General features: G+C 40.2%; 1 protein-coding gene across 1 annotated transcript in view; it reads left to right on the top strand.

Moving 5' to 3' along the window:
- Nucleotides 1-202: 202 nt before the first annotated feature.
- LOC145391441 (kin of IRRE-like protein 3) overlaps nt 203-24,984 on the top strand; it is a 184,352-nt gene continuing 159,570 nt past the window's right edge. The window contains exons 1-2 of the mRNA XM_080266054.1: nt 203-463; nt 10,377-10,503. Of these exons, the coding sequence (XP_080122180.1) occupies nt 203-463; nt 10,377-10,503 (388 nt within the window). The remainder of the gene's footprint in view (nt 464-10,376; nt 10,504-24,984) is intronic.

The raw sequence follows: 24,984 nt of genomic DNA, 5'->3' as shown, positions 1-24,984 counted from the left end.
GATGCTACTGTTGATGACTTCATGTTGATGATCATAATATTTAGGATGCTGATGAAAATGATGGTGGTGATGATAATCTCTCCTAGACCCTGTTACTTGCAGATGTGCAGTACCTTGGTCATGATAGACAATAACGGGAAACTGATGATGATGATGATGATGATGATGATGACCTAACCAAAAATCACTACTGTTTTCAGATATGCGATACCTGGATCGCGGCGTTGGTCGACGGGAGGCAGCTTATACGGCTTTGGTGATAAATGCGACGAAGTCCTCTGGAGAGGCGCTCATGGAGGTGGCTGATGGCAGCAGTGGGAGGCTGGTGGAAGAGCGGATGGTGGTGCGGGGGCAGGAGATGCTGCTTGAATGTGAAGTGCCCGACCATGTCACACCCGTACCTGGTGATGACAGTGTGCAGGGCGAGGTGCGATGGTACCACGATGGCATTAGGGTACGTATTGTTCTTACCTACATTCAAGGCACTATTTGCTCTAGCTAGCATGAGGGTGAGTTAATGCTGACTCAATTTTCCTCCCACAAAAATTTATTGATGACGGTGTGCAGGGAGATGGTACCACGATTGCATTAGGGTACATGCTGTTCCTGACTACAGTCTTTTCATCACATGCATGGCCAGCAAGAGGAAGAGTTAGTTCTGGTGTCCACTCTTCCTCATACACACATACTGTATACAGCTCGTATCATGCTTGTATATAGTGATGATGGTGTTCATGGGAGGGTATTGAGCTTGTACCATTACAACTGTACAAACATAGGAATGGTCATAAACATATATACACACATCCCATACCATAGCCTACAGTATACATAATCTCATCCACACCTGTTATATCTTTACTCTTTGACTGATTGATTGATTGATTGATTAATTTTTTTGCTACTGGCAGACAATTTGCAACTGGAGGTCAGATATATTTAGCTGCTTCAAAAGTCTCGTTCCATGGCTGACCTGTGATAAAATTATCCAAATGTATTCTATTTTGGAATGTAAGCTCATATTGATGGTCTTTTTAGATTACAAGCGTTATTACAGGAAACAAATTAATTTTTGAATTTCTGATACGTTCCCATATTGGGAATATTAGCATTTTCATGCTCCAAATAGTACCCCAAAAGGAATATAGAAACAATCTTCGTCCTATTTCAATTTATTTTTATGTACAGGTTTGGAACTGATTTATACTGTCATGATAACGATAACCTTATAGTAACTTTCCTAAATTCTGTATGCTAAGCACTGAACACTCCTGAAGTACCAAAATTACAATTCACCATATTCCTATTTGCCACATATTTCATCACACAATTTACTATTGGTGGAAGGGCTCACTGCACCTTTTATGTAGTCTCTTTCCACTTTTCGCACACTTTTGCAGTGTGTTTTTCGTGCATAGAGTGCCACTACCTTGAGAACACGTCATCACAAGGTGACTGACTCCATCATATCTCACTATTTGTGTAGGGATGCCATCTCTTTAGTCCTTATCATGCCTCATGCAATTTCTCTCCTAAACTGACAGTCTTTTATAGCTACAGATGGATCAATATGTTGGCAGAACCTAAAGGCAGCTACTACTGCCACATCCAGTATGTTGAAGAAAATGTTCCAGCACCACTTCTTTGAATGTAGTCTTGGTCTGTAGGATGCCAAAATTCTGTCACAGACATCAACGCCTCCCACTCCTTTATTGTACATCTTGATGAGATACGACTGGGAGACTGTCTTTCTTTCTTCACACATCTTTCTGCTGTCTGAAGTGGATTCACACCAGAATAGTTACTAATAACAGTCACAGCAGAACTGTCACTCCACTTCGTATATACTACAGCGCCGTCTGACTTGTAGTCAAAATATCCTCGTTCATGCTGTTGAGAGAGGACAGCGTCCTGTTCTCTTTTCACAAATGGTTCTACAGACTCGAATTTGATGCTTGGGAAAAAATTATCAAAGAACACATGTTAGTTAGCCCTCTCAAATGGCTGCAACATTTCATTGAGAACACGGGATCCTTGCAGTAATTTACTGTCACCCTCCTTACCAACGTAGATGGAGAAGACGTATGAAAAGCCATTTGCACTACACAGCATCCACATTTTGTATTCAAAACTGTATTGTCTCCATTGTCAGCAGACTCTTGAGATTTCTTTCTGAGGATAAATGAATAAGCTGTAATTCTCAAGGCACAGCCAGTGAGCTTATGTATCATGGGAAAGTCCAGTTGCAGCGAGTGTCAGCTTGTTTCTGCCTGTAGGGCTGCGATGTAGTAGTATAATCGAATCCCGCTTATTCTCGTATGAACATGAGTAACTTTTATAGGCCAGCATGCCAACGTTCCCATTTTGGGAACATCAAAAATGTGTTAATCTATATGTACAAATTTATGCTCTTTTAGTCTGTTGATGGTTTGAAGTGGGATAATGCTTCCAAATGAAGCAGTATATATTTGCTGAAAAAAGCCTAAAGATTGAAGCAACAAATAATTCAGTAACAAAAATACTTAGTCTTTAAAAAATCGTGAAAAGCGGAAGAGCACAGAGTACAACTGGAGCTGATAAAAAATAATTATTTTGAGATATATGATTAAGTATACAAAAATCAAGTTATTATTGCACTCAGAGGAAGATATCATCAGTAAACTGATTTTTTATAATTATCTATTTTAATGTTCTCCAAATGGGAACGTTGACACTTAAAGGTTAATTCCTTTATTTTTCTTAATCTTTTCATTTTCTTTGGTTCCTTATCCTGTTCATTAACTGGTGTGCCACAAGATTCAGTCCTGGCTCCAAGCATGCCCCTCATGCTTATTAGTGATCTATCTATCTGTCATCTATAATACCATTCACTCAAAAGTAGATGAATCAATGCTTCACAGCTCCTTTACACTTAACCACCCTTTCACGAAGTATGATGTTCTTAACTCACAACTCACTACAGTAGTTCCATGTAACAGGATTTATCGAAGCTCATCGAATGGGGACATTACACTATTGTCTCATTTAATGACAGAGTAACCAAATACAGGTACAACCCTAATTTTCCTGCACCTCTCTTAATCTAGGCAAGATTACGAGGGGTCACTTGAAATATCCGCGTTCGCCAGACTAATGTACCAGGCGGCCATAGGTAGTATAGAGTGTAGAGTGATCACTTGAATTGCATCCACTGCAGGTCTTGGTGATCCCTGTATTGTGCTTGATTTTTGTATATTTTACTTATATTTGAGCTTTGCTATGGCTTTTAATAAAGATGCAAGTGTCAGTGGTGGTGCCAAGTGTAATCACCAGTCTTTTCCAGTACCAACAAACCTCCTTGACTGTGGTTACTTGGTACGCCAGACTACTGCAATGACGAAACCACTTCCTATCCAAATAAATTAATAAATGAGAACAAATGTTAATTAGTTGAAGGCCCACAAGTTTACACTCCCCTTTTTGCCTAATACCCAAATAAGAGCCTCTAATAAGCCTAGAGGGACAGGATCAGTAATGCTTATACCAATTCTGTCACTCTAGATTGTGACCTAGATGACCCTTTTCTCCTATGTTTCCCTTCACCAATTTTGAGACTCAGTATTGTTATTAATGTATTTTGTCTGTGAATACGAAATTCTCACAATAAACCATTCCTAAACATCGGTTTCTGTTCTTGTGAATAGGACACATATCAAATTTCTCGCTGTTATAGTTAAGTTTACCTTTAAATACTGCATCAGCAGTTTATTCTTAATTACTACCACAGTCATATAAGATTATTTCTATTGCTGGTATCTACTGAGGCGCTTTATGAGTGTGGGGTAAATAAAGCTTTATTAAATCTTGGGATTCTTTGTGTGTGAAAGTCAGTCGCCACGAGGCACGCTTTTACCATATTAATGGATACTTAGCTGCCCAGTGACCTACCGGGCTGGCCGCCCTTACCTTCACATATACTTTCACTCACCTGCCTGGTGGCAGTGGTTTATCAACAGCTATTTGGGGGAATTTGATACAGTAAGATATTTTTATTATGCCAAGAACAAAATACTAAATGAAGTTAAAATAAAGTAGAACTGTGGAAAAAAAAGTGAACTGTGATGATCTTGTGCAGAAGTTGTGTGACATATATGGCACTGCTTCGTCAACTGCGTATGATATTAAAAAGCTAAGGGGAAAAATACTGAAATTCTATGCTGACAATGATTAGAAGCAAATGAACATTAGCAAAACTATGAAAGATGGTAAGCGTTGTGAGCATGATCAAATGATGGAATGGTTCTGACAGCACTGGATGAAGAGGAATTGTCATGTAGTTTGACAACGAACCGGACTCAGTTGTTTCATAAAGAACTTATATTAGAACATGAGTGTGATTTCACTGAAGGACGCTGGGACAGAGGTGCATGTTTTAATTATTATTCGTGACCTCCATTGATCCCTCATGAATAATTAAATGAGACATGTGACCTTGGTTAGTCAGGCAAAATGGTACACCTGGCAAGGCTCTGGAACCAAGGGTGCCGGAAAATCGGTGTTGTACCTGTATATATATAGTTTACAAAGTAACAGATATTGTCTGAGTCCTGCACTACTTTCAGTGCAACCAGGATTCCTCTTATAACGGTAATGAAAATATCGGTGTTTTTTTTTCACAGTACCCTCAGTTGGACCTCTCACGTCAGATCACTTGCTAAAACCTCCTAGAGAGAGAGAGAGAGAGAGAGAGAGAGAGAGAGAGAGAGAGATTTTTTTATGTTTCCGACTCTGGGCATAGGCTTCACAGCCTGCACTCAAGGCCCAGTAATCCTCCTACATACCATGCACCTCTACATGTCACCACTTCAGCGTTAACACCCACCGTCCATACTGAGTACGTGCTAGGGCTGTCTCATACAGGACTGGTGTATTGGTATTAAAGGGGGTATTTTTGCATGTCGGCGGGTCTTCTGGTAGATCGGTAAAGTTTGCTTTTATGAAATTCAAATCCTTAAACTGTTCCCTGCTCCAGCGGGGATTTGAACCTGGGTCCGATAGGACTGCAGGCCACGTCTCTACCGACTGAGCCACCGCCTCAGAGCCCCTAAAATTTTCAATGACAGGTAAGTTAGCAGGCATTTACAAGTGTAATGTGCGCTCTCAGCTCGAATATTTCTCATCCTTGTAGTGTGAATGTAATCCAGCAATTACGAATGATCCACCTCCCCTACAGGTAAAAAGAACTACTGCTTCTCTTGCATATTTAAACAAGTACGTCGATGGCTAAATGCTCAGAAGTAGTATCCATTATGCCACCTTTTCACGCCTTCCCCGTGATACAGAGGCATCTGGTAGTACTCATGACTTAACCGCCACACTGCCATGTTACAGAACTTCTGCCTGTCAGAATTACTTCTTTCTCCAAACTACATTCCCCTCGAACTTGAACCTAAGAAAGTTCAAGGCCAAAATGTTACAGATGTTTTCATGAACAGAAGACTCCTTTATCTGGTGTGTGGATTATGTATATATATATATATATATATATATATATATATATATATATATATATATATATATATATATATATATAATCCATAATTAAACATCTGTCTCTCCATGCATTTATATATCATTTGTTTTACTAGTTTATCTACAATTCCTTTGAAGCTTAAGACGTCATTATTATTCAGCCCGCTGCTAATCAACGATTGTAATCATACTACGAAAACAACCTATCATTTAAAAGGTTTACAGTCAAGGTCGCACGAATCACTGTAAGATGAATAATGTCATTTGTCGTAAGTTGGTTTGAATTACTGTTGCCAGTATTACTATTCTCAGACTCCTGTTATTCGCTCAGCTGGTTAAGAGAATTGGCATTAGATTAAAATTGAATACCACAGTTGTCTCGATCATGAGACCATTATTTAAAACTGAATGTATCCGATGTTGTTAACCTTATGGAATATCTCTATTGGTAAAGGGTTTAAACCCGATAATCAACGGAAGTATTTTTACCCCAGTGCGGACGGGGGAAGAGAGAGAGAGAGAGAGAGAGAGAGAGAGAGAGAGAGAGAATTTTGAGCGGCTATTGTGTGTGTGTGTGTGTGTGTGTGTGTGTGTGTGTGTGTGTGTGTGTGTGTGTGTGTGTGTGTGTGTGTGTGTGAATAAATAACTTTTTTTTTTTTCGATTACAATCAAACTTGGTGGAAGCGCTTGGGGTCAGACATCGAGGAAGTCTCTCTTTTCAGAACACTAGGTCAGAGGTCAAGGGCATGGGGCATGGTCAAACTCTGACCTAGCGAAAGCATCTTCACTATGTTTCTCCAAGTTAGACCAACTTTTGGGGGGGAGATTGTGGGTAAAACAGGAATAAAGTAATTCTGTTTTGAGAATAGTCAAAGAGAAGACGAAAGGGGGTGTAAGGAAGAGTCATGGTGGAATGAAGAGGTGAGACAGGCTGTGGCACAAATGAAGAAAGTATAGAGTGCATGAGGAACAGGGGAGTGGAGGAAGCTGAGAGACGGAAGAACGAGTTATATGTAGAGAGGAAGAGAGGGGTGAAAAAATTAGTAAGAGAGAGTAAGAAGAGAGTGGATGAGGAATTTGGATGGAATTTGAGTGTAAAGTGGAGGTACTGTAAGAAAATTATTCTGAAAAGAGGTATAGAGAGTTAGAAAGGGTGATAAAGAAGTTAGTCGGGGCTCTTTTCCGTCCAACTCTCTAATGCAAGAGTTAACCGTTACTCCCAGTCCTTCACTTATGCAACAGGTCAACTCTGGAACTGTCTCCCTTTGTCTGTATATCCTGCTTCCTATGATCTCCAGTCTTTCAGACACAGTATATCCAGGCATCTGGAAATGATTGAATCTTGAATTTGGCTCTCTTTTGTACTGTTAATGTTTTTTTCTTGGAAGGAACTGTTTTGCGGGCTCCTAGTCTCTGGTTCCTTCTTCCTTGCATTAAAAGAAAAAAAATGGGAAGTTGTTGAATGCCGTGAAGAGTATGTATGAAGGTACTAAGGCTGTAGTGTGTGTGGTTAATGAACTGAGTGAATTCTATTTGAAGGTTGGATTGAAAGAGGGACGTGTCATGTGTCCATGGCTGTTCAATCTGTATATGGATGAGGTTACAAAAGAGATACAAGATAGGGCAGTGGATGTTGGAGTGGCCGTAATGGGAGAGGGCAGTGTTTGGAAACTCCCTGTACTGTTGTTTGCAATGATACTGTGTTGTTAAGTGAAGACAAAGGGGAGCTGCAAGGCTTGGTGGATGAGTTTGTACGAGTGTGTAAGAAACGGAATCTACAGTAAAGGTAAAGGTAAAAGTTATGGTCTTCGAGAGAAGTGAAGTCAGTGAATGTACACTGAGGATGGATGAGGAGGAAATGGATAATGTGAGTGCGTTTAAGTACTTGGGCAGTGTGATGAGTAAGGATGGAAGTTTAGAGGGTGAAATGCTTGAAAGGGTACAACAAGGAAGAAAGGTTGCTGGTTCCTTGAAAACAGTGATAAGTAACAGGGAAGTGAGCATGGAAGTGAAAAGGTTACTACATGACAGTATTGTGACACCAACTCTAACGTATGGAAGTGAAGCTTGGACCTTGTTGGAGGAACACAAGGCAAGAGTAAGAGCAGTAGAAATGAGTTATTTGAGAGGAGCATGTGGAGTCACATAGAGAGACAGACTGACAAATAAGGAAGTGAAGGAGCGTTGTGGTGTGGATGTGGATGTCATAGGAAGTGTAAGTAGAAACACACTGAGGCGGTTTGGCCATGTGGAAAGGATGGAGAGCGAGACATTGACAGGAGAGTGAGGAGAGTGTATGTTAGTGAGGTGGAGGGGAGGAGAGGGAGGGGGAGGCCAAGGATGAGATGGAGGGATGGAGAGGAGAGGTATATGAGAGAGGAGGGTGAAAGCTGGGAGCAGGGCAGCGAAATGGCGGGGGACAGGGCGACATGGAGACGATTTGTTTGTGGCCATACCTTACGGGATTAAAGAGTCTGGTAATAGATAGATAGATAGACATACTTAGGAAATAATGATAAAAACTAGAGGTTTGTCCACACCTCGTGGTCTGTTTCAGTAATACAGTACACCCCTTGGCCTTATAGTATATTATTGACTATAACGTTAATCTTCTCAGTACAATTACTTCGTATCTAGTCAGTTCTTGACACCACCAGTCCATTTTGTGCAGCTGAATGCAGGCGTTTCGAGGTGATGTTTAATACCTTCATTTAGTTTTTCATAAACAGAAGCGCTTCCTAACTTGAATAAAATCATCTTATGTTAGCTGGGCTAAAATGAAAAATACATCGACGGCCGGAATATTTTAGGACCTGCCAGTAGATTACTCGCAGGCAGACACCTGTCCATGGGTACCTCGCCCCGGACGGAGTCCGGCGAGGTATTGCTTTTGGTCGAGTTTCCTTGTTCCTTTGTTTGTTAGCAACATTGCTGATAAAGGGCAGAATAAAATTACATGAAACTTTCACGATAAATGGGGACTGGTCTCAAAAGGAAGTGATTAAATTTTGAAGGTAATTGATTGACCTTGAAAGGTCAGTATCAAGGTCACGGATTTCCAGGAGGCTATAACTTTAAATCGGTTGAAGACAGAAATATTTACTACTACCAACAGACAGGAACTCCCATAAGGGCTTTTATCTGGCACCAAGACTTATGACATTAAATAATCTTGAAAGGTCACACTCAAGGTCACGAATATTCAGGAGCCTATGGCTTAAAACTTTCTGCAGATAGATACCGGTATTTACTATTATCAACATTATAGGAAGTCCCATAGGGGCAATTAGTTGGTAACCATGACCTTTAACCTTAAGTGACCTTGAAATGTCAAGTTCAAGGTCGCAGATATTCAGGAGACTATAACTCAAAACTGGTTGAAGATAGAGGTACTTACTAATATCAATATATAGGAAGTCTCATATGGGCTTTCATTATTGTGTATTTTACAAATTAATAATCAATATTGACAGATAAGTTCCATTTCATTTGCACCATTTCCTTAGACGGTTTGTTTTCTGACACAAAATGGCAGCAACGATTCAGTATTTAACAATAAAATATGTGATGTCATTTTACTGGGCACCACTTGATTATACAAAATTTGTCCTTGCAGCCTGTGCTTAAAATTGTAAGTAGTCTACTCATTACAATAACGTCATTTTAAATACTATTTTAATGACAATTTTACACTGCATAAGAATAACTTTTAGAGTTAGAGAAGCCATATAGTCATTTTTTTTTTCTTTTTTTTGGTTAAGGGAGGCCTTTCTTGTGTAAAAATTGTCATCAGGTAACAAGAATGAACTAATAATATACGCCATGAAAACCAAAAGACCAACATAGAATTTATTACTCTCTTTCCAGTCCAATGGACTTTTGGTGCATGGCGCTACAATTTACATGACAGCATTTTCTATGCTAACTGCTTGGTGATCCTTCTCAATTATTCTCGTTGTCTTCGGCGATCGATTGTTTGGTGAACCGACTTGCTCTAACCGTTTCAGCTCGGTGACTTTATCATTTGATTTGTTCGTGGCGTTTCCATGGGATTATTCAGCTTTGGCCGTAATTTATTTCTTTATTCTTGCTTTCTACTTTTTCAGTTCAAGATTTTTTTTTCTTTTCGAAATGGGGGGGGAAGTCATTACAACTTCCATGAATCCATCACCACTAGAGTGCTCTCCCAAATTTAACAATATCGTGTGGCATCAGCAAGCATAAAATACAAAATGGCTTTTTCGGGCTGAACCCAGGCAAGTCCAATTAGCTTTATGATATTTCAGATGGACTGAAACTTTATTACTACCTTTTTGGCACCTCAGTCATGGATTTTAATCACTGATACTATTAAACAAAAAATTGCACTTGATTACTACATAAAATTGTCACTGGGCCCTTGCCGTGGTAATTTTCATTCTTACAGACGCCACTATGATAGTCACCATTTTTTAGGGTAGTTATTTTAGTCTAGACTAATGCAGTGTTACTCATGGAGTTTACTATTGTTACAAGGCAAACAAGCATCAAGATGATGAAGCACCAAGGAGGGTTATTTGTGTTTTACCTCATTATTTTCCATTTTTTTCATTTACATGGCAATCTATCGGGTTGACGTTCTAAAAGGTATGGGACAGCAACAACAACGTGATCTACTGTAGTATAAAGCTTGAGTTCTTTAAAGTACCATTTTCTAATATTCCCTAATATAAACCTACGCGTTTTTCAGATAACCCTGTGTAATTTTCCTTAACAGAAACCATTGTGCCATTCTGGTAAGTGTCTCCAAATTTACTTAATATAAATCTTTGTTTCTTTCCAGTGCCCTTATCTAAATGTCCCCATGTGTCCTGCAGCTGCGTGAGGACCTGCGGGTAAGCGTGATGTGGACTGGTCGATTGATGTTCTCTCACGCTGTTGTGGCGGACTCAGGGGTGTGGTGGTGCCGGAGGTCAGGTCGTCCGGGGCCACACATCAGGATACTCGTTGTTGGTACGTATATAGCTAATGTAACTTAAGAGTTCATCTCAGCTATAGTGCACCTGATAAGTACACAGGGACTTTTACATCGTTACACATGCACCACCATGATAGTCGTCAGTAAGTATATGACCAATTTCACTACTGATGTCATCTCAAGTTTATGTCCCATCACCAGGAGACGAAGAAGCTACAAAGGTACATAACATACCTGAATGCTGTTTTCATCTCAATAGTGGATCCTTCAACAAGGTAATCATCAGTATATTTCTTACTTTACCGTGGCCTAAAATTGCCGTCTCTTCATCTTGAACACGGAGTTACAATAATAGACTGACTCCGGAGGATCATGCCGGTCAAGATGAAATGCTACGGAAAGGATGTAGCCTTAACATTCTCTTTTCCAGCCACGGAACAACGTGAAATATGCTGCCAAATGACATATATTTGGGCCAAGTTAAAGTGAAGGAGCTGCAATATACGCGGTCAAATCCACTCGAGGATTTTAATCAGCTTAAGAGGGAACTCGCAGGCAAGGTTGAAATAACTTCAGTCCGATGACGCATTTTAATTCTTCAATTACCTGACGTCGTTATAATCTATTCTTCCTGCCTCCAGGCAATTTTCTTAAGTTAGGCTATTCAAAATAAACTGTAGCCTAGATGCATCCTCAAGTACCCTTAATCATGAGAACGACCTTTCAAAATAAATGTAAATATAGCGTAAAGCAACCTCAACACTACTACTAATCCTTTCCAACTTTAATAAAATCATCCACGGATAGGAAGAGTAATCAAAGAATATGCATAATCGTACTGAAGGGTTTAAGAATCCTGTGTTACCTCCTGGCAGAACTGTATACCTTGGGATTGACTTTCTGAACTGGAAGCTTTAGATATAGCTTTCATTTACTACTTTATTATTGGCCGTCCTTAGCTGAATAAAGTCTTTTGGTAGCAATAAGAATGAACAGCAGAAATACATCAGCTCACTGAATAGATGAAAAGTCTGAACATTCTATCATCTGTTACATCGCTACTTCATCCCATCCCTTTTCCATTAGATATTCAGTAACCACCTCACTATGATGATACATTTTTTTATTGATGACTCGATACGATTTATCCAGCCTAGGAGATACTTTTTGGCCCGGAGGGGTTGTATACAGCCTTCATTAACTCCATCAGCACCACTGGGCTTTCCTAAACAGAGTTATGGTAAAAACAAAAATAAATTCGGAAGCATGTCATTGTACTGAAGGTATTATTACCGTATGTCTCACTCAGTCTTTCTACGTTCCACTGGCTCTATTAACCCTTTCCCTGGGAGGATGTTATTTTTTTTATTCATAACATTGCTACTTCTGGGAGCCGTCCTACAGGTACTGTACAGCACGCAAACCGTGTAGGGAGCTGACGTCCCTTTGTGGCTGACCGTGCCTAGCCCTAGATAGGAAAGGTTGTTTCTTTATGATGCGATAGGAAACCTGGGTCCATGTGGAGTCACTACAACAAAATATTAATAAAAAATAGAAAAAAGTACCTTTATTTAGCCACACAGGTACAAAATTAAAAAATAGTCTCTTCTTTAAAAAAAAAATAAGGAAAAGTAATGAAATAGAATAATAAAAGAAAACAAAAAATATTAATGAAAAAAAAAATTAGTAAAAATGAGTGCCCCTGGGCATATACCAAAATATGTAGGAAAAAACTGCCGTAGGAAGAAAACACCGCTTGATCAGCATTATTGAAGGGTTACTGGCCACCAGAAACGCCAAAATAACCCCCGACAGCAAAAAAATTCAGGTGCCTGGAACAAATGAAAAAGACCTATTATTGAACCTGCGATTTTTCATCACAAACATGCGGGAATTCCTTTTGTAGCGTAACAGTAACCTTAGGTGAAACGCTAGCATCATCACATTCGATTAGCAGTTCCTGCTCAACTTCAGCAATGGGTGAGGGAGGGAATGAAGGTCCTTGAAGGACCAGTAGCTCGCTTGGCTTCGACCAAGCCGGACGTGGAGGGAGGGTAGGGGGTGTTGATGGCGGCAGTCTGAGAGGCGTGAGTGATAGGGGCCCCAGATGTCGTCTTTTGCTCTCCCTCTTGCTCCCACTCATCATTTTCAGTCACAAATTGACTAAGGTAACCTACTTCAATTGAGTCAAGCACCAAATGGATCTCCTCGTCCGTCAGAGGTTTGTTACTGGCCATTTTCAACACCTAATGTCTTTCCCTGCAGTAAAAAAATACGCAATAAAATATTTTCCTTCTTGTAACATGTTCTAGCAGTGTTTCATTTATGCATCACACCCTACTCAACCAGGTAAGTCTTCAAAAGTCACTAAACTATTGTTTATTTACATAATAAATGATTTAAATGGCGGACATTTAACTTTTATTTACATGTAACTTCCATAGCATACATTAGCAACATCGGTCCAGGTGGGGTCAGCAGTACTTACAATTCAGCCATAAGCAACAGGAGCAACAATGTGCGACCTTCCCCGACGAAAGACAGATGGTCACTGACTCCAAACACCCCCACACTGCTCTAATGCTATTTTCTGGCAATTCAGAGCGGGACATTCGAAGCGCCAGACAATCCATGACTCCACGTGGACCTAGTTTTTCCTAACTAGGGCTAGTCGGGGTCAGACCAGGGTCTTTCCCAACGGAGAGGTGCAGGCAAATGAGAGGTGTGGCAACTGTGTGAGATCCGCCGCTGCTTCGCTCCACCCAGTGTACACTGCGTGTATGGTCGCCATCGAGCTGAAGGAAATGATGGTCTATGACGTTAGATTCCAACATAAATAAACATCAGAATTCATCACAAATTTATGCACGCGATATTATAATAGCGTACGTATTTAGAGGTACAGATAGGGACAGTAGTTCGCCGGATACTCCCCCTTTCTTCTTCTCAGTGTTCTGTTAGCTAGTCCATCAGCTGTGAGAAGCTTCGTGTGTGTCTTTGCCACTAGACGACTAAAGTTTCATGTGATGCGTCAGGGAGGACAGAGACGGACATCACCTTTGTGGAAGTGGCCACAGTCGAAAATTAGAGGAAGGCTTACTTTCGATGTTTTATTCCCTAGTTTGCAAACATTATTTTTCAGTCGTTATACTTGCACTCTTTTGATTTGTCTTCTTTTGCAGGATTAAAAAAAAAGTGAACATGATGAAGCGCTGGTGGAGTGGAACACTAGACCAACTCGTCTAAGGGCCGAACGTTTGAAATAGGAGCGTTCGCGCGACTGGAGAAATGCCAGATATCACTGGTATTTTAATTTTTTTGGACGGAAAAAAAATCACATGTTGGGCAATGAATGAATGGCCTTTTTCATGCATCTTATATATTGTACAAATATGTAAATATTCTGTTTCTTCTCCATAAAACAGTGCTTTGTCAATGCAGGATGAAAAAATATAGTAATATAAAAAATATTTCACAGCGGTTGCAGCCTGGTTTATGCATGCATAGAAATCTATATGTATATTTTTAACCAACAATAATAGTTGATTATAATTCATACCAACACAGTAAATTCCCTGTGAGTAAGAATCAAATTTAATTCACTTCAAGAAAGCATGTCGATATTTAGTTGCTGCCTCCGGTACAACAAGTTTTCCAAGCAAACCAAAACAGTTGTGTCTTACAGTATACTTGCCCTGTGACCTACTCCATCAGCTGGCTTGCTTCGTACGTCTGTCAGCGCTAGGCTTCGATACGCCGTAATATTTTAGAGTCTAAAAAATATTAAACTATGGATAGACGATATTTGCCATTTTTTGTACGTCAGATTATATACGAATGTCATTATTCATACGCCGTTTTTGCTTCTTACAGTCCAAAAACAGTCTTATTGACAGAAACTGTCCTAACCTTCTTAGGGAAGAATATATAAATAGATGAATTTTTAGGCGATATTTTGGGTGAAATAGCACAAGTAATAGTAATTTACATTTTTTTAAAAGGTATTTGCTTAACCAATACCGTAAAAATTTATCAGAAAAAGAACGCTGAAGTTTAACTAAGACTCCCTTAGCCCGTCAAAACGAAAATGAGACAGTTTCCAGTGGTGTCTGGCAGATTTTCCACTCAGCGTGAACGCTCCTATTGCCCTGTTACCTTCATCTTGGACAGATTACTCGCATAAATCGAAATGCCCCCTTCTTACCTAACCCTTCACCCTCCCATCAATTTTGGTTCAAATCAGATCAAAACTGAGTTAACTTTGCCCCCCTAATATTATAATTTGTCCACTCCCCTTGACCAGGCATTTTGACTAATCAATCTCAAAATCAAATATCATTTCCTAGTATTAAAGTGAACCCTTCCACACAGTGTACTCTACATCAGATAAAAATTATTGAAGTTGTACTTGTCATGTGACCTTGATCTTTGAACTATTTTTCTAAAAGAGTCACCATGCATGTTCCTCAGTTCATACATAAGTTTGAGCCAAATCAGATTAAAAAAAAAAAGTTTTAATTACACTGTTTTGTTCACACAGAGCAACACATGGGTCAACTGTCACCTTGCCCTGCGACTCTGACCTTTGTCTGAGTGTTCTCAAAACTGAATTGCGTCGTTCTTGTCTCACCCTTAACCCTTCCAGCTAGTTTGGTTAAAATAAAATCAGTACAATTTCGGTCGTCCTTGCTCTGTGACCTTTGCCTTTGACTTTTGCAATATTAGCCCTTATCAGATTTTTCTCATAAAGAAATCATTATTCTTTCCTTGTACTGAGCCCTACCACAAAGTTTGCCATACATAAGACAAACATTGTTTAAGTTGACCTTTTGTGGCATTTGCATTTACTTGTAAAAAAAAAAATATATATATATATACTGTATATATATATATATATATATATATATATATATATATATATATATATATATATATATATACTGTATATTCACGCCTTTCCTAGCCCTCAACATTTCCACCAAATTTGTTCCATATCAGTTACACCGGTTTGAGTTATTTTGTTAACTCACACACACAGGTAAAAAGTTCACATTACCCTGCATCCTTGACCTTTGACAGATTATTATCCCTTCAATTTCTTAATTCATGCCTGATCGTTTACCCTTCCCGCATATTTGGTCGTCTGGATAAAAAGTTTTAAAGTTAATTTTGGGAGGTTAACGTTTAACCTAGCCGTATTGACCTTGACGTTTGTCCTATTGATTTAAAAAGCAAATAATTCCCTGATTCTTGGACCATCAACCGTTCCACCATTTTTTGTTAATAACAGATAAAAGCTTTCTGAGTAATTTTGATTACACACACACACACACACACACACACACACACACACACACACACACACACAGGCACACCCGTACACGCAGCCCCAGCCACGCCCACACACTCCCAAGCAGCATCCGTGAGTGTATGCTACATGAGCGAGGATTGTCGGTTGTATGACTGTTTAATGCAACGATAAAGTATGAGCTGATGCTTCATTTCGTAAGTAAAATTTTCTGGTATCAGCATTTTACCAAAAAAAAACAAAAAAACAACGAATTGAAGGAATTATTCTGATAAGTTTTAGCAACTGGGGTTTTGCTGGGTGTTTGAATGAGATGAGAATGATGTGGGAAGATGTGTGTGTGTGTGTGTGTGTGTGTGTGTGTGTGTGTGTGTGTGTGTGTGCAGGTTATGGGGTGAGGTGGGTGTTCGTGTGGAGGACGGGAATGGGGTAGGTAGGCGGGCTGGTTATATGCGTTAGTAATTGGGTGGTTATTGGAAAAATAGGTCTATAGGCATTAGGGGAGGCGGTGGCTCAATCGGTAGAGAGTTGGCCTGCAGTCCTGACGGACCCGGGTTCAAATCCCGCTGAGGCAGGGAACAGTTTAAGGATTTGAATTTCACAAAAATCAGACTTTTCTGATTTACCAGAAGCCCCGCCGACATGTCGTAAAAATACCCCCGCTAATACCAATACACCAGTCCTGTATGACACAGCCCTAGCATGTATTCAATATGGACGGTGGGTGTTAGCGCCGAAGTGGTGACATGTAGAGGTGTCCGGTACGTAGGAGGACTACTGGGCCTTGAAAGCAGGCTGCGAAGCCTATGCCCAGAGTCGGTCACATAAAAAAAAAAAAAAAAAGTCCCCTAGAATAGATAGATCGATGGTAGGAGTACATCCATGCTAGGAAGAATCCATGTGAAAAAATACGTCCACCGGGAATATGTCTCTGGGGAAAAGGGTCATATGGGAATATGGGTCCAGTAATAAACTAGGTCCATGGGAATAATAGGCTCGTGGGAGAAGTCTTTGTTCGAATTAATTGTGTTTCCTTGGAGAGAGGAGAGGTCCATGAGTTAAAATAAGTCCAGTATGAAGTTAGGTGTAAGAGGGAATAGAGATTCATGTGGAAAGTAGGTAATAGGGAAAAAATAAGTCCATGGAGGGAAAATACTGTAGATCAACGGGAAAAATAGGTTCGTGGTTTAAAAAAAAAAAAAAAAGGATAAGTCCACGAGAATAATACGTCCTTATGTTAAACATTTCTATGAGCAAAAGTACGTCGCTGGGACAAACAGGTTCCTAAAGTAAAATAGGTTCAAAGGAAAAATGGGCCCAAGAGGAAAATTTGTTTCTGATGTAAGGGGTTCAAGGGAAAATGAGTCCAAGACCATGGTAAGTCCATGGGGTAAAATGGGTTCATGGGGGAAAATGATCCATGGGAGAATAACTGTTAATGGATGAACAAGTCTCTTGGGGAAAATAGATGGCTGAGGGGTTGTCGACTGTGGGGTGTAGCCAGGGACCGGTCGATGATCTAGTCAGTGCAAAGGAGGTAATGGTTAATTTTGTAATATGTATCTGCCAGTAGGATCTACCTGCTCCTTCCCATCAACTACACGAGTATACCACCTTTTTATTCGATATGTAACATTCATGTCAACATATTCGTCAGTAATATTTAATCATAAATATGTTACTTTTTTTGTCGGTGATACAAGGACCTTGATTTAGTAATAGTCATTAGATATACTAGCAGTATCAAGGATCAATCAGACTAGATGGTGAATTAAATTGCCCTCGGTCAAGTTTCAGTGCTCCTGTTTCTTTTACGTGTATGCATTATGGGAATAATGATGCCATTCAAGACTTGTTGAATGTAAAGCTCGGCCGTTGAGAGGGAAACTAACCCTTGACGTGTAACGTTTCAGTAAGCCTGAACTCATTTTCGGGGTGAACGAACAACTGACCTCAACTATGCATGGTCAGGGTTAAAGGAACTTGTTGAGATGGATATTGTTAAATCTTCACCCACAGTTATCGAAGTCTGTGCATTTCGTACTGGAATCCCAACCTCAGTCATCAGCACCGCATTCACGCACCACTTCCTTCACCATCTCATCCATGCATAACCACCACCACATTCACAACCACCATACTCACGCACCACGACCACCACATTCACGACCACAATACTCACGCACCACGATCACCACACTCACGACCACCATACTCACGCACCACGACTACCACATTCACGACCAACACCACCACTACCTCCACCTCCACACCTTTAACACTACCTCTACACTTCCTCCACCTACACCACCACATCCAAGTATCACCGTTACATCCATGAATCCACATTACCACCTCCATCACTTTCACCACTGTAAAATCAGCACCATCACCACTAACTGCTTGGTCACTATCATCGTCACCAATACCACCTTCTCGCATTACTACCATCAACGTCATGATCACAGCTAGTATCATGCACCCCCATCCTCACCCCCACCGACGCCATTTGCAGCGGGTGCGGAGATCTATAGGCTGCCAGGGACACGGACACACCATGAATAAGCAACGGCTACATCGCCACCTGTGCATAGTCACCCCAACTTGCATGCTAGCACACACGCTTCCATGAACACATATATACAGGAGCACACATATACTTCCTCGAAAAGTAATAAAGCACCCCATCCAAAAACACGTTTTCATGCACACAGATACACATGCGAACAGGAATACTTATGCAAAATTAAGATAATTTTCTCTCTCTCTCTCTCTCTCTCTCTCTCGAACGAACGAACGAACGAACGAACGAACGAACGAAGAAACGAACGAACAGGAATCTATCTATCTATCTATTGCCAGACGCCTCAATCCCGTTTGGGGCGGCCACAAACAAATCGCCTCCATGTCGTCCTGTCCCCCGCCATTTCACTGCCCTGCTCGCAACTCACACCCCCCTCTCTCATATACCTCTCCACCCCATCCATCCATCTCATCCTCGGCCTCCCCCTCCCTCTTCCCCCCTCCACCTCACTCACATACACTCTCTTCGTCAGTCTTTCACCCTCCATCCTCTCCACATGGCCAAACTACCTCAGTGTGTTCCTCATAACGCTTCCTATCACGTCCACATCCACACCACAACGCTTCTTTATATCCGCTTTCGTCAGCCTGTCTCTCCATGTGACTCCACAGGCTCCTCTTAAATAACTCATTTCCACTGCTCTCACTCTTGACTTGTGTCCTTCCAACAACGTCCAAGCTTCACTTCCATACGTTAGAGTTGGTATCACAATACTGTCATGTAGTAACTTTTTCACTTTCATGCTCACTTCCCTGTTTCTTATCACTGCTTTCAAGGAACCAGCAACCTTTCTTCCCTGCTGTACCCTTTCAAACGCTTCACCCTCCAAACCTCCACCCTTACTCATCACACTACCCAAGTACTTAAACGTACTCACATTTTCCAATACGTCACCATCCAACCTCGCTGTACACGAACAAGAATACTTATGTAAAATTAAGATAATCTCTCCCTCCCCCTTCTCTCTCTCTCTCTCTCTCTCTCTCTCTCTCTCTCTCTCTCTCTCTCTCAAACAGGAATACGTACCGTATATAAAATTAAGATAATCTCTCCCTCTCGAACAGGAATACGTATGTAAAATTAAGATAATCTCTCTCTCTCTCTTATAAATTGTAGCAAACTGCTCGTCAGTGAACAAGTTACGAACTCTGTACAATAATCCAAGTTTCTTTGAGGTGGTTTTAGCAAGTGATCTGACATGAATTGTTATGTGAGACACCGAGAATTTCAGTACTTTTGGAGATGGGAATATTAATAGCACTGAAGGTAATATGCGAATCTGGCAATATCTGTCTATTAGTAAATTGTATATATTTAGTTTTACTAGCATTAAATGAGACAAGTTTGTTTTGTCCCCATTCACTGATCGTATATAAGTCTTCATTTATGGAGATGGCTGTACTGAGCTGAGAGGTAGAGATATCAGACTTTGTAAATGGGTGTCTGAGTGTGAATGAACTATGAAGAGCTGAGTCATCTGCATATGAATGGATGGGATTGTGGGTGACATATAAAAGATCATTAATATGAACCAGGAACAGGGTTGGCACCAAACTGATCCCTGCGGCATGCCGGCGTTAATTGAGTGGAAATTGGAATATACATCATCTACTTTTACTCTTATTTTTCTGTCACTGAGATATGAGGAAATCAAAGGAACAAAAGACTTTAGTCCATAGCAAGGGAGTTTGGACAACAGGGAACGGTGCCATACTCCGTCGTAGTTTTAGAAATATCAAGGGCTACTGCGTGAGTTTCCCCATGTAGGTCGATTGATTGATGGATGAGGGTATGAGTCAGGAGATTGAGTATGTCAATGGTGGATCTTTCGTGGCAAAAACCATATTGTTTATCACTAATTAAGTTGGAGTCAAGATTTTTGACAATGTGCTTATTAATTAAAGTTTCAAATACCTTACCAAGAGATGATGTGACAGCTATTGGTCTGTAATTAGAGAGGTCAGAGGAACTTCCTTTCTTAAGTGTTGGGTGGATAGTGGCTTCTTTCCATGAATTACGGACTGAAGAAATATGTATGTATAGTCTGAATAATCTAGCTAGAACAGAGGCAAGTTCAGGGGAACACTTTTTCAAAACAATTGGAGAAATTCCATCTCGGTCTGGAGCTTTGTTAATAGGTCAATTGTCTAGGATGGATTTTGCGTATCGTGTCAGTATTTTAAGTGGAACATTTTCGGGAGAGTCACGTTCTAGTACTGGGACGCTCAGCCTGATTTCCCCTATGGTAGAATTTCTGGCGAATGTACTGGGAAAGATATCTGCTTTCCCACGCGGGTCATTTGTAATGTTGCCATCTGAAGATTTTAGTGGCGGAATGGATGATGACCAGTTAAAGTTATTATTGAAAGAACTGAGAGTTGACCAGAATATTCTATTGTCATTAGGGTTGTTAAGTAGTTTTGATGCTTGCTTTTGAAGAAAGTTTGATTTTGCAAGATTTATTACAGCTTTTGCATGGTTTCTAGCAAGTTTTAATAGAGAGAGTGATCCAGATGTTTTTGATTTTAAGGAAGAATTATAAGCTAATGACTTTTGGCATTTGCCCTGGCACAGGTGCTATCAAACCATTTTGGAGAGTTCGATCTTTTAGTGAACTGTTGACTTGGTATGAATAAATCCATACCAACTAGTATTAAGTCGCAAATGTGGGACTGGGTAGAATTGGGATCACTAGAGAAGAAAGACTGCCATGGAAGGTTAGCAAGATAATTTCCAAATCCATCCCAGTTTGCCCTATCAAAGTGCCATCGGGTCACCCTGACAGGTTCAGATCGGGGAGGTGTGGGAAGGCTAACTAATGAGGCTTTGATGAGATTGTGGTCGGAGGATCCAAGTGGAGACAATACCTCTATCCTGTATTGATCCGGATTATTTGTCAGGAGTAGATCTAAGAGATGGGCATTTTGATCAGGATTATTAGGTATTCTGGTTGGTTGCTTTACCAGCTGCGTGAGATTAAACGATTCTGCAAACAGCTCACATTCTAGACTTGCATCGTCAGGCCTGGCAGAATGCAATAACCATTCAACATTATGCATGTTAAAATCACTCAGAATGGTAATTTCGGTGCTAAGGGCAAGGTTAAGGTCAACTGTGTGAATATGGAATCAAATACACTGGGTTCCGAAGAAGCATTGGGGGAGCGATAGACTACACAGATATATTTGATAATATTTTGACAATTTAGTTTATACAATGAATAATTAAAACTAGTTGAAGTGAAGCTTAAAATGGTGTCAACTGCATATTGAGATATGATATAACAACAGGTGCCGCCCTTGTTACGGAAGTTTGTGAAGATATGGTAACCGGGAAAACAAAATGGAGATACTTCAGTAAAGGGTGAGATTTGTGGTTCTGTGAGGAATAGGGCCAGAGGGGATACGGACTGTGGGAAAAAATGAACTGAATTTAAATTGGTACTAAGACCACGGACGTTGGTGAAGAATAAGGCAGCACTTTCACTTCTCGGTTGACGAGCATAACCGGAAATTGCATTAGACGCTGCCGGCACAGTCGCTTGATGGCGACCGGGAGGACCCTGTGCCGCCAGCCCTACCCTGCCGGTGGTGGCAATCCGAGGTACCGCCTCGTTAGAAAGTGAAATAGCAGCGGTCATTGCTAATCAGATTGGGAATAGAAGGTGTGATATCTTATGTGTATGTGGTGTGGTGTAGACAGTTGATGGTAGTGGTATTAAGAGAATATGCTGGCCTACTCTCTGTGTAAATGAAAGCACTGAAAATGTTCAGCGAAGGGAGATGGTCAGGATCAAGTTCCGAGGGCAGGTGAAACGGGAGCTCCAGCTCTCCCTATCACTAGCTTCCCATCCACCTATAACAAATATATCCACATATACACTCATATGCATACATATAAACCCATTAAAATACCGTACATACCGGTACTTTGTGACAGAAACCAAAACTTCATAACAAATATGATTACTTACAAAAACGCACACAAATATTGCCACATACTATCATGCAAAATTCAAAACTCCTCTCTTGCCAGACACACGACTTCCTTCATGTCTGTGTTGGTACTAAATTTTTCTTGAGGTATTGTTAATGTTCACATCACACACACACACACACACACACACACACACACACACACACACACACACACACACACACACACACACACACACACACACACACTGACCACCTGCACAATCGGAGGCAAACGCAGACATACCCCAAACACACACACACACACACACACACACACACACACACACTGACCACCTGCACAATCGGAGGCAAACGCAGACATACCCCAAACACACACACACACACCTCAACCGAAGTCTTCCGTGCTTAATTGCGAGTACACTGCGAGTACACGGCTTTAGTGTTGAGGAAACTGTAGTGGTGCATTTCTGCACGTTGTAATTTATGGGCATTACCAGGCAGATAGTGCTCTAGGCTGGGATATTTAGGGCACCAATGCATGACCAGTCCTTTGTATTTGGTCAAGGTATACGACAGGAAATGGTGAAGGGAGAAAGGGTAGACGGGAGAATATTAGAGAGAAATGTGGAAGAGAGAAACGAAGGACGGGGACAAAGGGAGAAACACAGTGTGTAGTTATAACAGTTGTTTACGGCATTAACACGCACATAACACACGGGAATGGGGTACTTTGGGCACCACTGCATAACTTGGCCATTATTTCATGTCAAGGTACACGGCAGGTAAGATGTAAGGGATAAAAGGTAAAAAGAAGATGTATCAGTGAAAAGTCTTAAGGGAGGAACAGATGAAAGGTATGAGAGAGAACATGAGTAAGGAAAAATATGTAAGAGGTAAAATAATATGGGGGAAATATGTAAGGAAGAATAGATATACGGAAGGAAAGGTATAGAAGAGAAAAAATAGATGTCAGAAATATAAGGCAAGGTATATATGAAAGGTACAAAGCATTACCTGATGGAATATTTTGGGAATCTTTGCACGATTTGCACAGTGTTTTTGGTCAGGGTAGAACGGAGAAAGGGTGTAAAGAAAAAAAAAGGTATCAGGGAGAAGAACTATAAAGGAAAAGTTTAATATATGAGAAGTGATATTAGATAGAACAGTTGCAAAAAAGATGAAGTATGAAAAAGAATGTGTAAGGTATAGAAGGTGTAAGAGCAGAATGATGTATGAATGCAATGGCGTAAGATTGAATGGATAGAGGGGAGAAGTTATCAAGAAGTATAATAGAGAAAAGGTTCAGAGGAGTACACTGGCAATTTAAATGAGTGTTTGCCAATTGTCCTTCAGCCATGATATCTACTGAGGTTTACTAACTGTGCTGACATTCCATGTGTGTGAAAAGTATACAATAAAAGACAGGTTTTCTTATTCCCATTACCCCGGCAAAATCATAACCAACAAAGGAATTAACGAAAGGATGCTCGTTGGAAAGATCAACGTGACTTTCCTGTATGAAATATGGAAGAGTTTAAAGTATGATGTGTTTGGTCTGTTTTCCTTTAAAAAGCTGAACTAAGTTGTAAATATCCTATCGTTATTCAGTATGCATTAATGTCTACCTGGGAAACACCACTCATTTGAGGCAGTGTAAACAATTATAGTACAGAATTTTAAATTCATCTGTAGTTTTAACAATAATGGCTGTTACTGTTAGCTTACAGTATCTCATTGTTTTTGTAGATTAACACAGAAATGATATTATCTATATTCAACCTTTGTGACTGCTTCCATTTCTTTTTGTCACAGGATCATTCTTTATTTAAAACTCGCTTCCAGAAATGACGTTGTTTTGCTTATATAGAATTTTGAATATGTTGTTAATAGCTGATTGTCTGTGTTTTAGTGTAATCATCATTTCTAAGGTAATTTTCTTGGAACAGATTTGCAGTGAGTGATCATTTTAGTTTTTCTTTGCTCTACTTTCGTAAACCTTAGACTGGGACAGTCCTTCTGGAGGAACAGTAAAGGCAGGTGCGATGGTCGTACCAGAAGATCTAGGAAATCACATATTTTTTTTTGCTTTCGATTATCCTGGTAACTAGTGATTATGCTTCATGAGTGGGTCACGTGAGACCCCCAGGCTGTCACCTCAGACAATGATTCCAAAGGAAAGGAGTTGGACATGAAGAGAAAAAAGGATAAAATTGGTCTACATGTCACTATGTGAGCTGAGTGCATGGTTTGCCTTTGTGTGGGAATGTTACCATGCCTACCATAGCTCCAAATGGTTCTTGATGTCAAAGACATTGTAATATCCTGGTTTAGTATTAAAGATAATAAAATTAGTGTATTACTGAACAAGGATACAGTGTTCAGTTACATTACATTGCCTTTCACACTCGTTATGAAATTATTCTGGACTGTTATAGTTGTATAAGACCAAAGATAAGTACTGAAAGAAACAGAAAATAACATTGTATGTGTGCATAACTAGTAATAAGCGATAGAAATAAATGTAAATATGTCTTTTCTTATGGTGGTCAACTGCAACACATTTCGCTCACATATCAACTCTACATAAAGGATTCCTACAAAATCATGTTAATGACTCTATAATGATATGTGATATCTAAGGTGAGAAAATGCAACACACACACACACACACACACACACACCTGTA

This window comes from Coenobita brevimanus, chromosome 18, assembly GCF_032717465.1.
Source record: "Coenobita brevimanus isolate Jiangsu-jjx chromosome 18, ASM3271746v2, whole genome shotgun sequence".
Taxonomy (NCBI): domain Eukaryota; kingdom Metazoa; phylum Arthropoda; class Malacostraca; order Decapoda; family Coenobitidae; genus Coenobita; species Coenobita brevimanus.
Note: the sequence above shows the minus strand (reverse complement) of the source record. Positions and strands in the feature narration are given on the sequence as shown.